Source organism: Lepisosteus platostomus, chromosome 11, assembly GCF_059453375.1.
Source record: "Lepisosteus platostomus isolate fLepPlt1 chromosome 11, fLepPlt1.hap1, whole genome shotgun sequence".
Lineage (NCBI taxonomy): Eukaryota > Metazoa > Chordata > Actinopteri > Semionotiformes > Lepisosteidae > Lepisosteus > Lepisosteus platostomus.
The window spans coordinates 21,081,687-21,100,481 of record NC_142621.1 but is presented as its reverse complement, the minus strand read 5'-3'; the positions used below and the strand labels follow the sequence as shown (position 1 = coordinate 21,100,481).

General features: G+C 41.4%; 1 protein-coding gene across 8 annotated transcripts in view; it reads left to right on the top strand.

Moving 5' to 3' along the window:
- Nucleotides 1–995: 995 nt before the first annotated feature.
- The window catches only part of cdc14ab (cell division cycle 14Ab), an 82,844-nt gene continuing 65,044 nt past the window's right edge, over nt 996–18,795 (top strand). For 3 of the 8 annotated variants that reach the window (XM_088598867.1, XM_088598861.1, XM_088598859.1), the window contains exons 1-5: nt 996–1,454; nt 2,259–2,349; nt 2,747–2,822; nt 6,638–6,682; nt 14,626–14,718. In XM_088598867.1, the coding sequence (XP_088454993.1) occupies nt 1,358–1,454; nt 2,259–2,349; nt 2,747–2,822; nt 6,638–6,682; nt 14,626–14,718 (402 nt within the window). In that variant the 5' untranslated portion in view covers nt 996–1,357. The remainder of the gene's footprint in view (nt 1,455–2,258; nt 2,350–2,746; nt 2,823–6,637; nt 6,683–14,625; nt 14,719–18,795) is intronic. The other 5 variants (XM_088598860.1, XM_088598863.1, XM_088598862.1 and 2 more) reach the window with 5 other exon arrangements.

The following is an 18,795-nucleotide window of genomic DNA, read 5'->3' as shown; positions in this document are numbered from 1 at the left end:
ATGTTCTCCCCGTGGTCAGGTGGTCTTTCCCTGGGTGCTTTGGCTTCTTTCCTCCTTCTAGCAAGGCTAAGCTGATTGGTGTCTTGTTATTACAGAAAACAATGTGATGCTTGTCGTAACCAATACTGTGGTGACTGAAAATAAGAATCACAGCAGTGTTTCCGGATTGTCTTGAGTATATGAGTCCAGCCCTGGTTGTAGTCCTGACTGGAGACCTAATAATGGATGAATAACTGTCCTTATTATAAAGCTTTTTGTTCTAAAAAAATCCAAAGAGCTTTACAAACAAGCAGGGATCCACTTCATCAATTGCTGAATCTCCACCTGGGTGACACAACACAGTCCCACTGCATAGCAGGTAAGGGAGAAGAGGGAGAAACTGCTTCACCTGTTGAAGGGGGAACTTTCTGAACGTCGGATTGTAAAGCCCACAGCGGAATTTAGCCAGGACACCGTCAGTACCACCAAAAAACTTTTGAACAGCCTAGATGCATGGGATCACTAATGACTGAGTAGTCATGACCTCAGTGTAAAATCGAAATCTGGTGCCTCCTAAAGCGGATGCCTAAACCATACTCCACACGCGTTTGGAAATTGTGGGCCAGAGAAGCAAGCTTAAAGGTACACAAACTCTGCTCATAGCAGAGACCTGATGGTCCCCTATCCCAGCACTGGCCTAGCCCAGTCATTCTGTTTCAGGATGGTACACACAGTACACACAAAATAAACCTAATTGTACATAAAAATACACCTTATATTTTGTCTTAATTCCAGGTATCAGAGACACACATAACGCTCCAGCTCGCTAGTTGCTCGGCCTGTCACTGTGCTCCCCAGCTTGATAAGAAACACTCGCTGCACCGCTCTCAGCACACTGAGCTCGGCCTGCCCGAGAGGCGTTCCCACACGCAGCGCCTCGCACGCTGATAGGTTAGAGGAGACCAAGCCTTAGCAACGCTCCTTTGTGTAGCGATTGGCGCCTGGTAACCATGTGATGCCACTTTAAGATGTTGCTCTCAGTGGCCGCTGTGTGCAGCCATGGAGGAGACTTGATTTGCGCTGAAGACTTGGCTCGGAGAGAAGTAAAAGCCTCCCGAGGAAGCGGAGATATTTACCACACCCTTCGTTGGAGGGGGGGAAGAACCGCAGCGAATCTTGCTCTTCACTTTTTCGAGTGGTTTCCTTTCGCCATGGAACTTGTTGTGGAATGCGCAGTGACCCCTCCGTGATTGCGCTACTACAGCTCCGCTATTATTAGCGACTGTCCGAGGAGAGCTTCCAGTTTTGCTTTCCTGGACATTGAGCGTATTGTCTTTTTTTAATTGCGTTTTCGTTCTGCGTCTTGCGATTACTGTCCATGAATCTCGATAGCCTTAAACATTCCACAATTCTTTCGACTTTGTTTAAAATGGCAGATGATAATGAACTTCTCGGAGCTTCAGAGTTTATTAAAGGTAAGTCCTGGAGGCTCTCGGAGCTTCTGTGGGGAGATTACTGTGATTTAAATAGCTACCCGTGGTCAGCACTTGCGTTGTACCGTTGCCACACAGTGTATCCACAATAAATCCGGATTTCGGATGGGCACACATTTTGTCTTTTTAACTTCACTTTTATAAAAGTGGAAACGCTGGTTGTTTTTGTTTGTAACTTCCCTTTGTAACTAATTTGTTTTTTAGTGGTTAATTGCGAGAACGGTGACCTTTCTTCAAATCTATTATGCTGTTTATCTCTCTCTTTGGTAAAAAGTTATTAAATGTAAGGTATACTTGATCTTTGTTTTTTCTCCAGTAGCTGAGTCCTCGGAGGGAAAATGAATTTATCCTGCTGTGGCTGTATAGTGGTTAGGAGTAATACAGCTTTTCCCACACCACGTTTTATCATGTACACATATTTCGGTCATAGATCAGATTTGACTATTTGACGATTACGATGCCCAAAAGTTGCGTCTAACCCTAAAACATCTCTTTGCTCAGGCAGGCGGACTTTTGAGATACGAAGAGGTTGAATAATAATAATAATGAAGAACTAAGATTTCGTGGGGCTCTTGGACTAACCCTTAAAACCAAACACAGTTGTGAGATCCTAAAATGTAGAGTGTGGGAGTTAATGCACCCTTCCCGTTTGCACTGTGTTTTGACCCCAGAGGCCGAGGAGTCTCCGCGGACCCTCTCCCGGCGCGAGGCTCATGTTCTGGAAGCAGCTTGTGAACTGTACTTTGACTGCTCGCGCGCTGCAGCTGAGTTTCTTGTGTTTCCTAGATCGATTGTATTTCGCCACCCTGAGAAACAAGCCAAAAAGCACCGTGAACACGCACTACTTCTGCACGGATGACGAGTTCGTCTATGAAAAGTAAGTTCTTTTTCTTCCCTCCCCTCGTTCTGACAGCAGCCAACAAGTGTCTATTTTGCTGAACTCGGACATTATGTAAGCTCTTTTAATTGATGGGTTTTAACGCTTCATTTAATAAAATGCAGATCACGCTGAGGGGTATTAGTTTGCATTTTAAGTGCTTAGCTGGAGGATTGTATCCTCACCAAGTTTAAACTTTTAAAGGTTAACGAAACACTGTGTTCTTAATTAAAAAAAAGATGATCTTACAAAACTGCACCACTTTCTTGTGTTTAAACGTTTCTCTGTGTACTTGCACTTTTATCCTGTCAAAATGTGAAGATTGGTTGCATACTGTCTTAGTGATGGTAGCAAGCATGTCCTGGAGTCTCCTCTAACTGCTCCTGTTTCATTCCAGCTTTTATGCGGACTTCGGCCCTCTCAACCTGGCTATGTTGTACAGATACTGCTGTAAACTGAACAAAAAACTAAAGGTAAGTTTCAGTCATGTGTATGGTTCACACCTCTCCTGCTGGTTCAGGATGTGCTGTACAACAGCATGTCAAGAATTCTTGTCCCTCACTGATTGCGTGATGAAAGCAGCAGTTGTGACATGGATGTGTTTGGGTTTGAACTCTTGCTTAAGTTGGCACAATAGTGACTGCATGCACGAACAAATAAATTAAGCTATTTTGTAATAAATGGTATTTATGAAGAAAGGTGTTTTTCCAGTTCATGAAAATGTTATTTAAAAAGCACCAGGATGTTTTAAATTGAACCCCATGCACGTTTTCTTTATTAAAGCAATACATTGCACCTTGAGAACCAACAATACATCAACAAGGAGTGCTAATTCTTCCACTACGATATAGACTCGTGTTCAGAGCTGTGAGAGTCGATGTGTCAAAGGAGCAACAGGAAGTTTTACTTTTTAGAATCCGTCACTGAATCTGTTTCAGTCACTGAGGGAGGGAAGGCCTGGAGCTCTGTGGCTTCCCCAGTTCCCCTTTGTGACTTGGGCACTTGATTCTTATTGCCTGTTAAAGTGAGTGAATGAAATCTTACCTGTTCACACAAAGTAATAGTAAAATTTATCTAGTGGGAAGTTTTAAAATGTTATCATTTCTTTATTGATCAGGGATATGGAATCTTGTTTCATTACCAAATGTAAAAACGAATAGGCTTAGATATTAATTTCCCATTAGATAATTTACCCCCCTTTAATGAGGATTATTAGGCTGTTTAAACGTTGTGATTTCATTTGTGAGAAATATCTTTCACTTACAAGCAGAAAAAGTAAAACTATTTTGTTGTAGTTGAGACTCTCAAATTTGTACATAAGAACTGGGAAATCCTCATTGTACTCGTGCAGGTGCCTTGTGTCCCTTAAATCCTCTGTATTTTTGTGGTGAAGTAATCGCCTTTCTCTCTTAATCCACTGATTCACTTGTGTCTCAAGCTTGTTCAAAGACCCAGGCACAGAGGCAGACCTGGATCAGCCTCCTCATTAGTATCTGTTATAATAAAATTTAGTCTTTACGTCTCACAAAGGTTAATCTCATTCCTCCATTTAAAAATAAGTACTGTATGCTGTAGTACCTGATCTGCAGGAGGAGTATTCTTATACTCAGGCCTTCTTGTATTCGGGCATGAAAATCTGTTTGTGTTCGCTTTGGATGGGTTGTTGGCACAAGCTCTTTTGACCAATTTTTCATATACAGTATATCGATGAAAGCAACCCATTTTCATTTTCAACAGGGTACCTCTTAGGAGGTACATATTAAGAACGCAGGAAAGTTTACAAAACAGAGGAAGCTCAAAGTAATTCCAAGGGTTTCGTACATCCATTTGTGGAAGGAAGTCTGGGTACTAGTTTCAAAAACATAGCTTCTCCTGCATTCTTCCACAGCCCTTTGTGTGGAAATACTATACCTCCTGTTGTCATTCTTAAATGGATACGTAACAGGTTTATTCCATGCTGAAAAGAGAAGAAAGAAAACACAACGTTTTGGCCATGGAGTCATCTTCAGATGTGAGGGCTCCACGGACGAAATGTTGTGTTTTCTTTCTTCTCTTTTCAGCATGGAATAAACCTGTTACTTGTTCCTTTGCAACCTACGCATGCTGATGCAGCTACACACCTGAACTACTACATTCTTAAATGTAGTTTTATTTCATGTCCTCTGGTTTGTATTTCACCGTCGAGTCTGAAGACATCTGTTGGGTTGAACTTGTCATTGTATTTGAAGTTTTTTAATATTTTATTCCCCTCATAGCCTTCCTACTCTTCAAGTAAAGAGATTCAGCTCCTCCAGTCAGTCAGTGTGGGATATTTCCTTAAATTTAAAAAATGAATCTGGTTTCTCTCCTCCTTCTCTAGACTTATTTCACAGCAGCAATATATATTTTTTGTAACATGGTAAGCAAAGTTGTATATAATATTTCTAAATGAGGTGTCACTAGTACACTGTACAATTTTGTAGAAGTATGTTGATTTAAATTCTGTACTTTTGACTTTTCTAACATTTGCTTTTATAAGAACATTAAAAGAGACAAAGCTATCTATTGAAGACTTATCATAAATGGAATAAGTCCTTTCTCCTAACAGTGTGCAGATGCATCCAAGTGCTTTGAGATTACTTGCAAGTATACTTTCTAATTAGTTGATTTGTCTAATTTAATAATAAATTGGGAAAGAGAAAGCCATTCCCATCCTACATGAAAGGGACAGTTAATAATTGTGAGCAGGAAAGAGGTGTTCTTGACATGTTGTCACTGAAGTATAACATGGCAATATTCACTATTAACAAGCAGATCTGATTTGTCCAGAAGAAGTGACTTTTAGGAGCTTTAGATTAAGTTTTAGAGGAGGCCATGTTAGCACATGGGAGCACTGGTTCGTTCTCCACATCTACTGTATATCCCTGGTTTATCGGAGGATCTTCTCTGACTTCAGGCTGGGAGAGCAGAAATAGCTTGTCATCTGGTATGTCTCTACACCCAGGTCTTGGAGAGCCCCAGTGCAGCAAGCTTCAGAGATCATCATTAAGTGATGTAAAGATTAGGAGCAATTTGTGTGTGACCTGTGAAGCAGGTGATTTGGTAGCTTAATTGAGATATAATTTTGGATCAAAACCTTAAGTATCCTGCAGCCTCCAAGCATACTCTTAATTAATCAGATTACTGATTGAATTTGTAAGTAGCTACCAGGATGCACGTCTCCAGAAATACTACATAAGTAGACTGGGGCTCTCCAGGACTGGGATGAGAGCTCTCTGTTTCCCTTGTGCATGCTGGTGTTGATGGTACATTAGAGCAGTTTAGCGACAGGATAAGCTTCATTATGGAGTCAGACTTTACAGTTCCATGCACAGGAATTGTTTTTCCTTCAGGTGCATTAAGATGGTAGAAAATATCATTTAGGGTCCTGATTTTATTTTCTCTCTTAAGCTACTATGTTGTGCTGACTGGCCTCTTATCATATGTAACCCTGGTTATACTTTTATTTATAGGTGAAGAAAGATATAGATATGAAACTCATTACCTGCTATGGTATATATTGGAGTTTACCTAAATAATTTGAAGTTAAATCGGTTTTAGAACAGTTCTCCAAGCTCACAAGCAGGTGCATGAAAAGACATGCCGCGGGGATTCATCAGGTCTTCCTGCAGCTCCTGGACTCTCTTTAAGGCCCATTTACTATGAATCCATCAATTAACACAAACAAAGCAGGACCCAGCACACTGACTAGTAAATGCAGAGTTGGTTTTAGAGCATGAAGTAAACTGCTGAGAATCTCATAGCTCAATGAAACGTCAACTGTCCCACGGATGAAATTAAATAGGATACACAATAGTTAGATTAGTTAAATGGCATATAATTAGTTATAGAAATAGTTTGTACCATTAATTGTACCGGTACTAATTAATGTGCCATTGTAGTAGTGACACCTCTGCTCTCCTATCCTTGTGGTCATTTCTCCTTCCCTAGAAACCACTCAGGGCAGACCTCAGCCCATGTAATGTCAGCATACTCATCATGTGAATGTACTCGAGCAAGAGGGACCAGATAATGTTCATTCCCTTTTAAGATCACAAAAGCTGTTAAGCCGATTTGTACAAACTGACATTATGAAATAATTCTTCCCAGGCTATAGGTTGCTGAGACATTTCTTTATCCTTGTTAAACTAAGAGATTGGAAATACTGAGAATCAAGACTTAACTCCTTTAGCTCTGTTCTATCTTCTTACTGTGAAAAATGCAAAACAATGTATATTGCATTAACAGCAGCTTTTCTTTTGTCTGACAGCAGATGTGTAGTTCTGTGGTGTATACTTGTTTGAGAATATTAAAGGTAAAAACGCAAGAGCATGGAGTTGTATTGGTGGAGCTGCACCCACTGCATCTGCATTGTTTTGTATAAGTTGCCATGGAGAGAGCATTCCTGTAATGTCACTGCTTGGGTTTGCATGTCGGTGTTTTTTTTTTTTGATAAAGGGGAGGTAGTGACTCCAGCACTGATTGATCACATGTGATAGTGCACTGTATTTGAGAGCATCAAGTCACGCTGCTGTGCTGATAATGCCAGTCTTGCTTAATGAAGGCAATGTTAAGCAAACACTGTAACCATGGACAAGGCTGCTGCTTAAGATGTGTATTTTGATGGGTTTCCTGCTTCTTGCTTGCATGTTGATTGCCCAGATAAGCACTTCTCTCAGTGCTTGGCTTATTTATTGTATAGGTCTGAGGGTCACCTAAAAGCAGTTTATAATAGTAAAAGTAATTAGTAGTGTGTACAGCCATATCATAAGATCTGTGTAGTTTTGAAAGTGCAGCAGTTTGAAAAATCATTTTTTATTTTTAGAAAAACGGAATTTGAGATATCTATGTGGATAATATCTGCTATATTATTTCCCATTTTATTTATTTTTTCTTTGTGTGCTCCTGAAGGGGAGTAAGACCTAAAGAGAGGACAGAGGGAAATGTGGTTAATTACTTTTTCATCCATTTAAAAAATAATGGGCTGGTAATTCTGATTTACTGATCAGTTTAACAACTAAAGATATGCCAGAAAAGCCCATTTGTATACCTCTTGTATTTCCATTTCCTTTTTTTCCCTAAGACTGTAGAGACCACTGTAATTCTGCAACTACTGAGAGTGTTTTTCTCTCTTTGCACTGGAGGGAAGTGTCTCGGAGATATAATTTCTTAAATAGTTTGTACCATTAATTGTACCAGTACCAATTAATGTGGTTACTTATTTGGTTCTTACTTACTGGTGACAAGGTTACAAGTGAGAGAAGTCCATTCTGGTGATGATGATGTCTGTCTGGTGACAGAGAAGAATGCAACGTTTTCTGCTTCAAAGAATTAAAATGTCCCCTTATGAACCCGTACATATTTTTAAAATATGGAACAGTGCTTTGCGGTACTGTCGAAACTTTTGCTGTAGAATTAATATTTTTCTGTTGTGCTGTTTTTGGCTTTAGAAATTATTGTTATTTTTTCTAGTTCAATTTATCATGTTTAGAGATCCCTGTCTTTGTCAGTCTTGCCAAGTTTTAGTGGTCTGAGGACTTAACACTGTCCATAACACTCATGACCTTCGCAAAATAGCACCACCAGCATTGAAATTGACAAGACAGTGGATGGAGACACATTTATTTCCCCTATGCATGTTTCATAAAAAACAAGAATTCCTGAAAAATAATGCAGGGTAATGAAATCCTGGAACTGTAAGATGACCTCCAAACAGTGCTGCAGTCACTGCTCCCAATACAGCACAATTAATGAACCTCAACTGTTTATAAAATACTCACTGCTTCAGTTTGGATCAAGTTAAGCTGAGTATGTCAAGAAAGCATGTGTCTAGATACTAATGCAGTGTTAATAAGCATAAACTGAAAACTGAAGAATTTCATTTCAGAATATCACAATGAGGGGACTTCACTGCTACTGAAACCTGAGGGAGACTCACTGTAGGGTCAGGGAAGAGCCAGGCACAGGCTCAGCACAGCACAGGAGCGCTGCTTTCTCCAACTTTGCAAATGCAACTTTGTGTCCAGCTCTTCAGCTCTAGACTGCTGCCAGGAGAAGTGAAGAACATTGGGTCTGTGCGCAGCACTGGCTGGACTCTGAAGGGCTTGAGTTGAAACTACCCATGCCGGTAGAGGTTGTGTTCTGCTGTTCTGCCATTTCTTTTACAATAGGCTAGGCTCTACTGGCTGCTATCACACTCTTAAAAAATGAACAATATGAACTTTCAGCTTACTTTAATTTCCTTTGTTTGGGAATTTTTTACAAATATTCAAATGAGCCTCACAGTGACAAAGAGAAGGCTGAAATTGTGACTCTCTGCCCTTTGACAGTGGTGGTTTGTCCAGATGCAGAGTTTGGTGTGTAGCAACTGCACTTCTCTGCTTCACAAAGCATGTTCCAAGGGGTGTTTGGAGGGAATTTTTTATGTATTTTCTCCAAACTGTGGAGATGCAGCCACTGCAAAAATTAACAAAAGGTTCTCCCCCCCCCGTGTTTTGCATGTCTTTAATACTTTTAAATAGGTAGCAAAATACCTTTGATTTGCTGATGTCAGAATGGAGAATGTGTTCTGCATGATGCCATGTTGTTTTTTCTGTTTGACAACCTTTAGTGAAAAACAGTTTCTGAAGTTCTGGTTACTGGGAATTGGACTGAGGAAAGGACTTGAGTGTTGTAGACAGACAGTGGGTAAACTTAGTCCTCGCACAGGCACTCAGAAATTGTCTGAACAGGTATTCAGAAATTGCCTTTCCCCTGGAAAATGTAATTTGCATTGTAGTTAAAAGAAGCAAGAAAGAGGTGTTCTTGACATGTTGTTACTGAAGTATAATATGGCAATACTCACTATTAACAAGCAGATCTAATTTGTCCACAAGAAATGTGCAAGACCAGCACTAAATCAACTGTGATCGTGGCATTATGCAATAATAATTCCTTACACTTTTCTGATCCTCCACTCAAAGCACTTTACAAGTAATTTGGAGTTCCCTCCACCACAACGAATGTCTTGTACCCACCTGGATGATGCAACAGCAGCCAAAGTGCACTAGTACACTCACAACACATCAGCATCACATGAGGCGAGGGCTGGATATACATAAGCAGATATACTGTGAGCTGCTAAGTTGAAAGGACTAACTGGAAGGAGGAATCTGCAATCTGGCAAATAGTAGAGCTTTACTAAGAGGTGACCCTAATTCTGTCTGATAGAGTGTCTGTCCGTGCAATCCCTGTTCATTTCCCAACTGGGAATGGACAAGGTTTACAGTGCATGTGCACGGAGCGCTGTGTGTTAAGTTGTTCACATCTTCTGGGTTTTGATTAAGCCCAGACTATGGAACTAAGAAGTGTGATGCCCTATATGGGCTGATCCCTGCATGCTTGCATTGTCCTGTAACATACTTGTCTGGTAGAGTTTGATCAAGCCCATAAATCTTTTGCTCATTATGCAGTGTCAGACCTGCTCTGTTACCACTTGCCTTCTCCACGTGGTAACTCTCCTCATAGCAAAGGCGTGTTAACGTTGCTTCATAGCTGTCAGATTCCCCTCTCAGATCTTTCTAGTCAAGTTGCAGACCACTGGCCTCCCAGCCATTTAACAGGCTGCATCAGGGCCATCAGAAGGTCTGGGATAAAGTCAGCTACATGCAAAGACAAACCTGGTTGCAAATAGAGTAGCAGCTGCTTTCTTCAGATGTTTTGATGATCCTTCTGTTTGCCAGATACACTTTTACAAAGCCTTCATGCATATATTTATGGATTCATACCAATTAATGAACAGAGTGTTTTTATTAGGCACTACCAAAGGCTGCTAAAGTTTTACTAAAATAAATGTACAGAAATACCTGGGTGGACAGGAATGACAGCTGGCTTCCTGCTATGTCATGCATGGATAAAGGAAAGAACTTAGAATTTTTTCAAGCTGCTACCTGTAGACTTGCATCTGTTCGCCCCCTTCTTTTAAAGCTGGAATTTAACTTAAATAGTTTTTACTGAAGCTCAGATATCCTGACAACGCTTATCAAAAGTAGCTGAAATATTTTACTGCTAGGTTCTCCTTTTCGTTGTAACCTATCAGAGGCTGTGGCTGTTTTGCACTGGTGCCATCAACTTCATGAAGGCAAAGACATTGTGTTTAAAGACATTTGCCAAATACTAATCATGTACAGCAGCCATATCACCCTGCAGCTCCCAACTGGCAACCCACTGGAGCTAAGCAGGTGTGAGCCTGGTCAGTACCTGGATGGGAGACCTCCTGGAAAAAACTAAAGTTGCTGCTGAAAGAGGTATTAGAGGGGCCAGCAGGGGGCACTCACCCTGCAGTCTGTGTGGGTCTTAATGCCCCAGTATAGTAATGGGGACACTGTACTGACTCTCTGTGGTCGTTAAAAATCCCAGAGTGTTTCTCGAAAAGAGTAGGGGTGTTACCCCAGCATCCCGGCCAAATTTCCCTTGGGCCTTTACCAATCATGGTCTCCTAATAATCACCGTGTGGTGAACGTATTGGTGAGTGTTCTGGCGCACTATGGCTGCCGTCACATCATACAGGTGGCAGCTGCACATTGGTGGTGGTGGAGGGGAGTCCCCATTACCTGTAAAGCTCTTTGAATGGAGTTTACAGTAAGGTGCTATATAAGTGTAAGGAAATATTATGAATGAATCATGTTTATAAAGAATGTACTGGAAGGCTTCATTCAAGAATTGCTTATAAGGGTAGTATGCATTAAGAACTTATGAGAGGAATCCATTTGGTTATTTAACCCATTTGGTAGTAGTTAATTGATCCAAGGATTTTATCCAGCTGTTTCTTAAAAGAAACCAGGCTATTTGTTTCAACAACATAGCTGGGTAGCTTGTTCCATACTCTCACACCCCTTTGTGTGAATAATAAATAATACAGGGATACAGAGCAAGCCATCTGAATGAAGCCTTTTTCAAGTCAGTGAGTAAGACCATCTCCCTGTGATCTCTGGCATACTGTACATCCATCAGCTGAGTGTGGTGCGGCCCGATTGAAGATCAGCATCTCCAAATCTGAGGTCCTGGAATCCTCTCCATGTGAGGGGGGAATAGCTGCTCCAGATGGAGTAGTTTAAATACACCAGGGTCTTATTCATGAGTGAAGGATAGATAGATACTTTATTGATCCCGTGAGGGAAATTGCAGTGCAACAGCAGCTTAACACACACAACACAGCCACAGTGTTACGAATTATATAATAATAGTACAATACATACAATACAATACAAGAGTTACTCACAGTCCGGACACACAAGAACAAACTAGAACAGAACAGTACACAGAAAATCGTATCACACATATGAATATAAATATAGATGTAACCATAGATATAAATATAAATGTATTGCACAGGTCCCTGGCATATATTGCACAAAAGTGGTTGTAAACGGGAAAAAGAAAAAGAAAGAGAACAGATGTAGCAGTAGATGTGTATATGCGTTTAGTCCAGAAACAGGTCACTGTCGATGTTGCCTCTGCCAAGACGCAAGGTGGATGTGTTGTACAGTCTTATGGCAGACGGCAAGAATGACCTCCTGTAGCGCTCCCTGTCACACCGTGGATGAATCAGTCTATTGCTGAACGTGCTCTTCATTCCTGCAAGCCTGTCATAGAGGGGATGGGAGAAGTTTTCCATGATGGCCTCTAGTTTGGACATCATTCTCCTCTCAGCCACTACCTCCAAGGGGTCCAGGTCAGACCCAATGACAGAGCTTGCTCTCCTGATGAGCTTGTTCAGCCTTTTGGAATCTACTGCTCTAATCCCAGAGCCCCAGCACACCACTGCGTAGAAAATGGCACTCGCTACCACCGACTGATAAAACATGTGTAGCATCTTACTACACACATTGAAGGACCTGAGCCTCCTCAAGAAGTAAAGTCGGCTCTGTCCCTTCTTATAAATGGCCTCGATGTTCTTAGACCATTCCAGTCTATCGTCGATGTGCACTCCCAGTTACTTGTACGAGTCCACCATCTCCACGCCACTCCCATGGATGTAGACGGGAGTAGGTTTGACCTTTTTCCTCCTGAAATCTACCACCAGTTCCTTTGTCTTTGTAACATTCAGTTCCAAGTGGTTCACCCCACACCACTCCACAAAGCTGCTGACCAGTCCTCTGTACTCCTCCTCCTGCTCACCCTTGATACATCCCACAATTGCAGAGTCATCTGAGAACTTCTGCAGGTGGCATGACTTTGAGTTGTACTTAAAGTCCGAAGTATAGAGGGTGAAGAGGAATGGAGAAAGAACTGTCCCTTGAGGTGCCCCTGTGTTACTCACTACCTGTTCAGACACACAGTTCTGAAGTCTCACAGACTGTGGTCTGCCTGTCAGGTAGTCAGTGATCCACGAGGTGGTGGAGGCATCGACTTGCATCTCCTCCAGCTTCCTCCTTAGAAGTAAGGGCTGGATGGTATTGAAGGCACTGGAGAAGTTGAAAAACATGATCCTTACAGTGTTGCCAGCCCTGTCCAGGTGTGAGTAGGCCCTTTGCAGCATGTAGATGATCGCATCCTCCACACCAACACTGGGCTGGTAGGCAAACTGTAGGGTGTCCAGTGATGAGCTGACCAGGGGTCTCAGGTGGGATAAGACCAGCCTCTCCAGTGTCTTCATGATGTGAGAAGTCAGTGCAACCGGTCTGTAGTCGTTGAGGACAGAGGGGCCCCCTTTCTTTGGTACCGGGACCAGGCATGATGTCTTCCAGAGCCAGGACTCTCTCCAAGCGCAGGCTCAGGTTGAACAGTCACTGGAGCACTCCGCTCTGATCAGCACAGGCCCTCAGAACTCTGGGACAGATGTTATCTGGTCCTGTGGCCTTACCCTCGTGCAGCCTCTTCAGCTCCTTCTTCACCTGGTCAGCTGTGATGGTCAGCCTGGCCTGGGGGATGGTGCTCATAGTGCTTTCAGTGCTGGAGGTGTTAATGGCGGAGGTGTTGGAGAGTGGCAGCTGTGGGGGATGGGGAATGAGTGGGGGATCATGAGATTGACCAGTAGATTACCATGGTGGAGAAGCGGGAAGTGAGTTTGCAATCAAAGTTCTTGGTTTTCCAGTCAATTTATGTCCTCACCCTCACCTATGGTCATGGGTTTTGGGTAGTCACCTAAAGGAATGAGATTGTGGGTACAAGCAGAAGAAATGAGGTAGGGGTGTTGGGCTTACTCTCTGTGACCAGGTGAGGAGCTCAGCAATCTGGGAGGACCGTGGCATAGAGACACTGCTCTTTTGGATCAAAAGGAGCCAGGTGAGGTGGTTTGGGCATCTGATGAGGCTGTCCCCAGGTGCCTCCCACTGGCGGTGCACCAGACATGACCCACTGGGAAGAGACCCCTAGGCTGACCCATGCTTGGGAGCACCTCGGAATCCCCCAGGAGACTGTTGGGCAAAGGGAAGTCTGGTCCCACTACTCAGCCTGTTACCACCATGATCCTTGACAAAATTCAGCTTTTCTTTCCTCCTCTTTTTATTCATATACCAGTACTACTAGATATAATAGAGAATAATATAATATATTATATAATATAAATGAGAAATAATGCCTTTAAAAATTAGACCACATCTAATCCTAATCAGGTTTCTTTTATCTTTTTCTTGGTGGTGCTCATTGAACTACTGAGTCCTGTCTTTACAGGAGGGTGGCATTTATGCTGGGACACTGTAATGCTGAAATATACACTGGCATTGGTGTTGTCAGACTTTCTTCTGGATTTTAAGGCTGGATTTTCATTCTTGGAGCTAGATATGTTGATATACTGGATCTAGTATATACTTGTGTATAAAATACACATATAAGGGTTTTTGAAAAGCTTGAAACTAAATGTTGAAACTTCTTTAAATCATGTTAAGTTCCAGCATAAACACCATATATAAGACATGTATGAAAATAACCATAAAATATGTCTATATCGGACTTCCTTAAAGTTGAAATTCAGATGTATTTTTTATATAATGATATGTATAAAATATGGTTTGTATTTTAACTAGTGTGTTTTAAAACATGAAAAAAATGTTCCTGTTTACCATGAAAAGAAAACTATCATCATATTGCTTTTCAAGGCAGGGTGACTTCATTCTCTGTTTTTAAATGTCCGATGCTGCAGAATTTTTGCAATTAAAGGGCTTCATGTTTCATTATTGGGGTAATACAGCCACAGCATGATGGCAGGTTGACAGACGGGGAATAGTTATATTTGAACTGCAATGCACATCCAAAATTCTAACTTTTTTTTTCTTTAAGTCTTTTACACTGTCAAGGAAAAGGATTGTCCATTATACCAGCTTCGACCAACGGAAAAGGGCAGATGCAGCTGTTTTAATCGGTGCCTACGTGGTGAGTATATCTATTGTTCCTCCCCTTTCGTCTGTGTTGTGCAGTGCTTGCGGTGTTGTGTAATCCTTCCAGGTTACAATGAGGAACAGCTGAATATACTTGTACTAGCATTTTAGGAAGAGTGATACAGATCTTTACTCTGGTTCTTCTATAATACGCAGTCTAAACAGCTGAGCTGATCCTGTGAAATGGCTCTACTGTAATCAAGTTCTCCCTCCACAAAGGAATGGGGAGTGAACATGTCTCTTTGTGTCCTCTGTTCTTTTAAATGCCCTGCCTTCATTAAAAGTTAAATATCACCATACTCTTTGTTAGAGAGGTTCCTTTCAGCATTCTTCTGATCTCATGATGAGGGTCTATCGCCGAGTATAAATTTACATTTAATTATTTTCTGTATCTATTCCTTCCCTGTGACTCTAGCACAGTGGTGTGACGTCCATAGGAAAAAAATGTTCTTGTGAGAGCTGTGTTTGGTATGCATGACATATCCAGTTTAACTTGAAAAATAGAGGGTTTAGAGGGACAGTTGAAATGTTGTATCTTCCTGTTGCAACAGGAAAACACTTTAAGGTTGTCACAACATGGAACCATAATATCTCATTATAGGTGGCTTCTTGTCAGAGGTGATGTGTGAAACTGGAGGATTGTAAAACTGCCCTTGGGTTTCTCCTGAGGTGTCTGTGAGCAGGAGTTCTCAAAAGGATCTTTTTACAAGATATGACTCTCATTTCCCATGCATTCCATTCCCCCGTTTCATTCCTCATGGCTCCCTGGTGGAACATTGCCGCTGAGTGTTTACTTTTCACTGTGGTTGCTATATGTGACTGTGTTCTTTGAAGTGACAGTGTGCAGCAGAAGCCTATACAATATGAGACACTATTAGGAGGGAGGGGAGGGGGAGGGAGAGGGAGAGCACTTTTGAAATTATTCTGTAGGATGGTTCCTGTTTCTTCCAGTGGGGTGTTTGAATGGCCTGACTCCCTGTAATGCTGTGAAAACACTTATATTAACATCTGTTCCCAGTCTGCAGTAGATTACAGCCCAGGAGTGCTTGGTCTTTTTGATTCTTCTGTTGTTTTGGTATAGTGTAGCAGAATTGATTTCAGAATAAATCATACCGCTGAAGAGACTGTTGAAAGGGAGTACAATGAATTGCAAGTGCAGGTAAAAAAGGATGAGGCCAAGAGAGATGAAGTTAATTATACAGTCAAATGTGTCCATAACAATAATGGCAAAGTTGTTGGCAATGCAAGGAAAATAGCTCTAACTGATCTGATGTAATCAGTGGAGTACCACAGCAATCTGTACTAGGGACAATGTTCACCATTTAGAACACTGCTCTAGATGCTGGTTTACAGTAGTTAATAACTTAGACATGTTTGCAGATCATACCAAAACAGCAGGATCCACACGTGTGAATGTAATTGTAATGAATTAGTAAGGCCTAATTTAGAATAGTCTGTACAGTTTTCTACTCTTGAATCAATCCATACAAGAGCAACCATATAAATTATGGGGTTTAAAGGAATGCACTACACTGACAGACTGTGACAGACAGTTCCGTACCTTTTTAGTTTTGAACAGTTAAGACTACAAGGCGACAAACATTTGAAATCTTTAAAGACAGCGAATTTCTTCAGAAGGGCCAGTGAAACATTAAACCAGGCAGTGAATTTGGAAACTACATGAAAGTACATTTAAAACTGAGAACAGGAAGCATGTATTTACTTAAAGGGTTGTGGAAGTATGGAACAAACTGCTCAGCTGATACCCTGCCTTAGGGCTTTTCCCAGAAAGAATGCCCAGCTAGAAACAACTGGTGCCTGTACAGTGGAGGAATTGCCTTAAATGACCTTATTTAACCAATAGAAAAAAGTTAAGCATCTAGTTCTCATGCATATGCCAGTTTCATTCTAGGGTCAGCTATTTCAGACTGGTTCAGTGAGGAAGTCATTGGAGATTACAGAAATAAATTAGGTGCAGAAATTAATTTTAGTAGTTGCTGTGTCACTGAAAATGACTCTTCATGTCCAGTAGTAGCCTGTGCAAACTAGACAGCCTTTGTTAGTTAGGCTGCTTCTTACTTGTACAATAAACCTATGATGTTCCATGTATAGAATACCAGTAAGAAACTGTGTCCTCCAGTATTTACATTACAGAGGATTTAATGGTCACTGGGGAATGGTTTAATCTGAGTTGGGGAAGCTGGTAAAATTAATCTCTGAGGTATTATCTTCTACTGAAGGGAGGAGAGCTATCTGAGAGATCAGCATTCATTTCAGAGTGCAGGAATAAATCTTTTTCTCTGAAAGAGGAAGAAGTCCATAATTAAAACTTAATATATACTGTAATACATAAACAAGCCCTAATCCTTCATCAAAAACTGGCTTTGACCTAGAAAAGTCATTTGGTCTTTGTGACTGCATAGTTTCTCTGTTGGCTGTAAGGCTGGTGGGCTCTAACCTGCAAACTAAAAGACCCTCCTGTGACTGAGATTCACAACTGTCTTGTACGTCCCATGCTGCTGAAGTGATTTCTTATGCTGTTTGTGCATTTGAACTTATGAGAGGAAGGCTCAGTCTCTTTCACTTTCCCTGATCAGGAATGACTTGAAGAACACAGTGATTGTTCACCACTTCCCTTATTATTTTATGGATGTTGGCTACCATACGTATAGATATGGTACTTTGCTTATGCAAATGTGGAAGTGACTTGTGAACCAATCACTCTCCCACTGTCCTTTTAGAGGGCTTTGGTGTTACGTGCAGATGGACATCAGGCTGTGCTGAGGTTTATTAAAGATTGATACCTCCATACGCATTTGTTTCTAGTTTGTTTTTTTACCACTGCCCTGGTTTAGAAAGGGGATTATTCAACTTTTATTGAGCATCTGGCACTGGAATCCCACATTTCCTCTGGGTCACGTGCAATCCAGACAATCTGCATAGCTCCCCTGCATTCCAGGCACAGCGTTTTAATACAGTCCTATTCAGCAGGATCTGATATTGCAATGGTAAATATTTTATGAGCAAGACAGAAATAACAAAGCTCTCCTCTGTCCATGACAGAACATTCTTCATGCACTGTTTCACGTATTCTACTCTGCTCTCAAGGCAAACTTTTACAAGACGCATGGAAAAAGAAATGATGATCATGGAGCTTTTTTCTGTTGTTAGCTTCAGTTGTTTACAAGGGGGTCAAATGATATGGGCTGTGGCTTGCAAAAGATATGATTGGCTGTATTTTGGCACAAAGCTAGTCACTGAGCCCCATTGAAAATAATATCTGATATTGGGCTGCAGGCATTTTGGGTAAATACAAACAATTTGTTTTTGGTTCTGGTAGGTTTATTTCCACTTAATTTAAGGTCTGAAGTTCAGGATTGCTTTAGATCATGGAAAGACAATGGAATTCAGTGAGCCCATAGTAATGAAGTTTGAAGTTATTGTGTCTGTAGGTTTAAAAATGAACAAGTTTTCAAATTCTGGGATTAAACAAATGAATACAGATGTGGGATAAATAGTGGAACTGCAGTCTGTCTCATTGCTTTAACTAAAAGAAAACGGTAATGTGAAAATGATTTGAAATGATGACGACGGGTTCAGACTGTTTTCCATTGCTCATTTTCGAGCTGTAGTAGTTTTAGATTTTAAAATGTAGTACTAGGAGCACTTTGTGATTGATCCAGGTCTTTCTCAGTACATTTATGTTAGTCCTTGGTGAAATATGCCACCTGGATATCTTTTACCTCCTGGGAAAAACTAAGGTTGCTGCTGGAAGAGGTGTTAGTGGGGCCAGCAGGGGGTGCTCATCCCGTGGTCTGTGTGGGTCCTAATGCCCCCAGTATAGTGACGGGGACACTATACTGTGAACAGGCGCCGTCCTTCAGATGGGACGTAAAACCGAGGTCCCGACTCTCTGTGGTCATTAAAAATCCCAGGGCGTTTCTCGAAAAGAGTACGGGTGTAACCCCGGTGTCCTGGCCAAATTTCCCATTGGCCCTTACCAATCATGGCCTCCTAATAATCCCCATCTTTGATTTGGCTTCATTACTCTCCTCTCCTCCCTACTGATAGC